At 34.7% G+C, this 5,145-nt stretch overlaps 1 protein-coding gene across 1 annotated transcript; it reads right to left on the bottom strand.

The window, feature by feature from the left end:
* Nucleotides 1-1,757: 1,757 nt before the first annotated feature.
* On the bottom strand, nt 1,758-2,738 carry LOC141509571 (olfactory receptor 2AJ1-like). Its single transcript, XM_074219201.1, has one exon. It carries the CDS (start codon nt 2,736-2,738, stop codon nt 1,758-1,760), a length of 981 nt encoding a protein of 326 aa, XP_074075302.1.
* Nucleotides 2,739-5,145: the final 2,407 nt, after the last annotated feature.

Below are 5,145 nucleotides of genomic sequence, written 5' to 3'. Positions count from 1 at the left end.
CCCAGAAATAACTCCCTATATTATCCAGCGCCCTGAGCTATTCGGGGAATCCCTCTGCACCTAATAAAACATATGCCTCCTGAAGACGTGTCTGCCTGAGTCCCTCCTCGCTGATCCCCGGGGGAGGGAAATACCAGGGACGCCTGAAGCAGTGCCCACTGAGGAGCTCACTCGGGAGTCCGGGGAAGAAGACCCCGGACAGAACTGGATGCGTTAAAATGCCAGATGTATGCTGGCTAAACAAGACTATTTTTTGGAGAACTCACACAGGCTAAGCACTCAAAAGGGACATCAGAGGAAGTGATACCAAGACACCCTGAACATTTCATTGAAGTACTTTAGAACTGAAATGTACAATATGGGAAACACTGGAACAGAACCATCCAGTGTGGCTTGCCCTTATCAGTGTGGATGCTACACTCCATGAGGAAGGCAGAACTGAAGCATCTCAAAGGAAACATGACTTCTATAAGTTTAGAGTACCCACTCCAGGGCTTCACTTGGACTATTTGTAGAAAATCTGTGTTCGAGCATTCCTAGCTCATAATGCTCTGATTAGCCACAGTCAGACACACTGTAATTTGCCTCAAACATAGTGAAGTCATTTTGGTCTTCTTAGATAATGAAGGACAAGAACCAACAAACCAAGTATATGATGGCCATAGTTCAGGGCTGAATATGAACAGTGTAATGATAAAAGAACAAAGGATTCAATAGAAGTGTACAGTAGCTACTGTGAGCAAAGCATATTGTAATATCAGTGAATAAAAATTGAAAAGATAGACAGGCCAGGATGCCTAATAATGTTCTATTAGATAGATAACAGAAATGGAGATATGAGAAAATAATTGCTAATGTTGAAAAAATGAGATTCAGTAGTTGGATAGGATGAAAAATGAATTGATAACATCAAGATAAACACATACATGTCTATATACTTGTCTATATTTTTGTTTGTATGAATTATATTTAATTTTAGCACATGGGATAGATTATAAAATATTTCTGATATAGGGTAAAAAAAAAATCCTAGGATGAAAAGTTGCAAAAGGGTCACATTCCATATAAGTAGAGAGATGAATGCACATATCAACCCAAAATCCAAAATCTTAGTTATAATCAGTGGTTCAAAGGGAAAACCCAAGATCATCTGCAACCAGATCATCATAAGAGATCTTTCCACATATGCAAGAGTAAGTTATTTTCTTTAGTTTGTGAAGTAGAGAAGAGCAGTGTGTGTGTGTGTGTGTGTGTGTGTGTGTGTGTGTGTGTGTGTGTTTCTATGCATATGAGTGAATAGCTTGATTTTTCAGAATAAGCCCTTGTGAGCATGGAGGAGAAGCTAAATTGAAGATAGTTGCCCAATGAGAAAATCACAGAAAATGCCAGTGATACTAGTAATAACAATACTGTTTGATATCATCTTTGATACAATTATGATGATGAAATATTTTGTCATGAATCACAAATCTATTAAATATTACATTAAATTCTATTTGTTAAATTCTGCAAATAAGATTGTTATCCAGAGGAGGATATAAAACATGAATCATAACATCATTCTTGATATAAATTTAACCAGAATACATGAAATAAATTCAGCAAATACATGTATTTTCCTTGAAGAGACATAGAGGTGAGTTGGTTGCATTGATTTTGTCATATATTTAAAGGTAGTATGAAGCATCATATTTTGGGTCAACCCTAAAAAAAATGTATGAATGCTCTTTGGACATTTTTCACACATTTATAATAGATCATCTGTGGGCATTTGTTCTAATTTTTAAAAAATATTCATTTCTGTGACTGAGTGCTTTACCAGAAACCTTCTTCAGGGCACCTAAGACATCTTTATTTCTGAGGCTGTAGATTATAGGATTGAGCATGGGAGCAAGAATGATATATGAGATGGCTATGACCTTGTCTTGACCTGGTGTATGATAGGATTTAGGTCTCATATATGTAAAGATAGCTGAACCATAGTACATTGCCACCACAGCCAGGTGGGAAGAACAAGTGGAAAAGGCTTTCTTCTGGGCCTCCATAGATTTCATATGAAGCACTGAACGGAGAATCAGACCATAAGAGGCAAGGATGATGGAAAGGGGAATTAGGAGGAAGAAGACAGCACTCACAAAGACTCCTTCTTCATAATGTGATGTATCAATACAAGAGAGTTTCAACATGGCTGGAATTTCACAGAAAAAGTGGTCAATGACCCTTGTTCCACAAAACGGGAGGAGCAGTACATAAGTGGTATGCATTGTAGAGTTGATGATTCCCCCAAGCCAGCAACCAGTAGCCATAAGGACACTGATTCGTTGGTTCATGAAGACAGAATAACGCAGTGGGTGACAGATGGCTATATAGCGATCATAGGACATGACTGCAAGAATAAGGCACTCAGCATCTGCAAAGATGACATAGAGGAATATCTGGAGTCCACAACCTGCAAATGTGATGGATTTCCTCCCAGAAATGAAGTTACTGGTCATCTTGGGAACAATATTGGAGATGTTCAATATGTCTATGAAGGAGAGATGCCTGAGAAAGAAGTACATTGGAGTGTGGAGTCGGTTGTCACAGTGGATAAGAAAAATCAAGACTGTGTTTGCCATAATTGTGACCATAAAAATGATAAGAATAAGTGTTAAGAATAACAGTCCAAACCAGTCTGGATCCAATAATCCTAATAGGATGAAATCTCTAGCAAATGTCTGATTCTTTTCCTCCCTCATCTCTATTATTTTCTTTTTTCACCTATAGTGCAAAAGAGAAGTTTTCCATAGGAAAGAAGATTGGATAAAACAATGTTCAGGACTGAGTCACTGGCTACAAAATAACTGTCAACAAAAGTTATTTCACTGACTTAGGCCAATAAATTTCAATTAAAAGAAATGAATCAAATTAATTATTTGAATTAACTGACAACTTGGTTTAATTGACAGAAGTGCTGAGAAAAAAATCAAAGTTTCTCATCTGGGTAGTTCTACATTCATATTCCTTTTCCTGTTTCATTTCTTAACTTGATAGGTGATCAGGAAGCTGATTCAGCCTCTCAATGTCTGCCCTATCTTCTCATTTGAATAATAAGGATAAAATCAATGAAGAGACAGTAAACTAAAGGAATGTTGGGGGAGAGCTGTTCATAAATTATACTTTTATCATTGGTTCTTTCTTTAGATGCATTTAATATCATTCTTCATAAATTCTTTTTTTGATTTATGTATTTAGAGTAGTGAAAATGTCTTAGTCAATGTCATTCTTAAAATAATATTGCTGTTATTATATACATTGATTTATTGGTTCTGTTCACTTCACCCTTCAACATATTATGCAAGTCTTTCCATACTTTTCTAAGATCATTGAGCTCAGCATATTTTTATACTTCAGTAGTATTTCTTCAAAGCCAAACACCACAGCTTATCAGCCATTCCCTATTTGATGGGGGATCTCTGCAATTACCGATTCTTTGCTAACACAGAGAGCTGCTATAAACTTGGTATTTAGATTTAAAGTTACAATTACTATTATCATTTCCCTCCATCTTATTGTTGCTCACTATTTTCTTTCTCAACCTCTCCCTGGTACTTAAACTTTACTCCCCACCCTCCCACTGCCCTTCCTCTCCAAGAAGAGGAATCCCACCCTCTCCCTCACCCTCACTTGCCTGAATCCACACACCCTTCCTGTAGACATATCTTGTAAAATCCTAATCTTTATAGAAATCTAAAAGTTTCTCTGCATGTTCAAAAGGTTTTACACTCTTCTAGATGAAAACATTGTTTATTCTTTAACAAAGAGGACAGTAAGCTTCTAACATTCTTAGTTTTTCTTTTCATGTCCCATTTAATAATATAATTGCTCCCTTTTACAATTTTCCTATTCAGTTTTCTTTTTACAATCACCCCAACATATGCAATTCAGGTTCAATCTATCTTTCAATCTTAGTAATGATTATAGTTTTAAGAATACTGATATTTTCAAAATTTATATTTATATATACATACACATTTATAATGATATTTTGATGTAATGTTTGTCCTTTGTTATTGAAGAAGACTGTGATATTGGGAAGATGATACCAAGATAAGCTAATGAATTGGATTTGAGAGAGAGTGCTGTGTTAAGTCATCAGCCTTAACCCCACCTCACAAACAAAAATGTGTGTATACATTTACATAATATACAAATATATATTATATATTCATACATAGATATACACAAATCCATGCACATTCACACATAAATAAATATATATATTATAGTTACACATTAATCCCTTATAATAAGTCTATAATGTTTTCTTTTTGTTCTGCATATTTTTATATCAAATTTTCTATTAATCTGAAATTTTTTTTTTACAAATACCTGAAATTCTTTCCATTCATCAAATGTCCATTTGTTTTTTTTTTCTTCAATCAGGATTAAACACAACTTTTCAGGGTAAGTTAATCTTGGGTGCAACCCCTGCTCTTCTGCCTTTCAAAATATTATGCTCCAAGAGCTTCTTCTGCCTTTTCAAGTAGAACCTGCTAGGTCTTGTAAAATCACAACTGTTTCTGGAGGATTTAAACTAATTTTTTCTTGCTGCTTGCAATGGTTTGATAGTTTTGAAACTTGACTATGTCAATTCTATAAACTTTCCTCTTGGATTTCTTTCAGGTTGTGAATAGATTATCCCCCCCACACACACTTCTGCTTTATCCTCCTGTTCTAGGAACTCAGAGTAATTTTCCTTAATGATTTCTTTTAATATCACCAGATAGTCTGACAATTTTTGTGCTGCATCTACTTGATTTGTTCTGCTGATCAATTGCTTTTTTTCTAATAAGATGTTCGTATTTTCTTCTATTTTTTCCTAATTTTATTATTTCTTGGTATCTTATAATGTTATTCAGTTCCTCTTGTCTAGTCCTGGTTTTTGGAGTTATTTTCTTCCTTCAGATTTTGAATCTCTGTGTTCCAAATGATTACCTTCATTTTCATATTTTTAAAATTGCTTTTTTGTCACATTTTTCTTCAATCTCTCTTTTTTGATTATTGAATTCTTTCAAAATTCTTCCAAGTTCCTTTGGGGGCTTGTGACTACATAAAAATGTTCATTAAGGTAAGAGTATTTGTTTCTTTATTTGTTTTGTTTTG

This window comes from Macrotis lagotis, chromosome 1, assembly GCF_037893015.1.
Source record: "Macrotis lagotis isolate mMagLag1 chromosome 1, bilby.v1.9.chrom.fasta, whole genome shotgun sequence".
NCBI lineage: Eukaryota > Metazoa > Chordata > Mammalia > Peramelemorphia > Peramelidae > Macrotis > Macrotis lagotis.
The sequence above is the reverse complement of the archived record's forward strand: the minus strand, read 5'-3'. Positions and strand labels throughout refer to the sequence as shown.

What these genes read in the sequence shown, in the direction of transcription:
- LOC141509571 (XM_074219201.1), bottom strand. Translation starts at nt 2,738, where the DNA reads ATGAGGGAGGAAAAGAATCAGACATTTGCTAGAGATTTCATCCTATTA.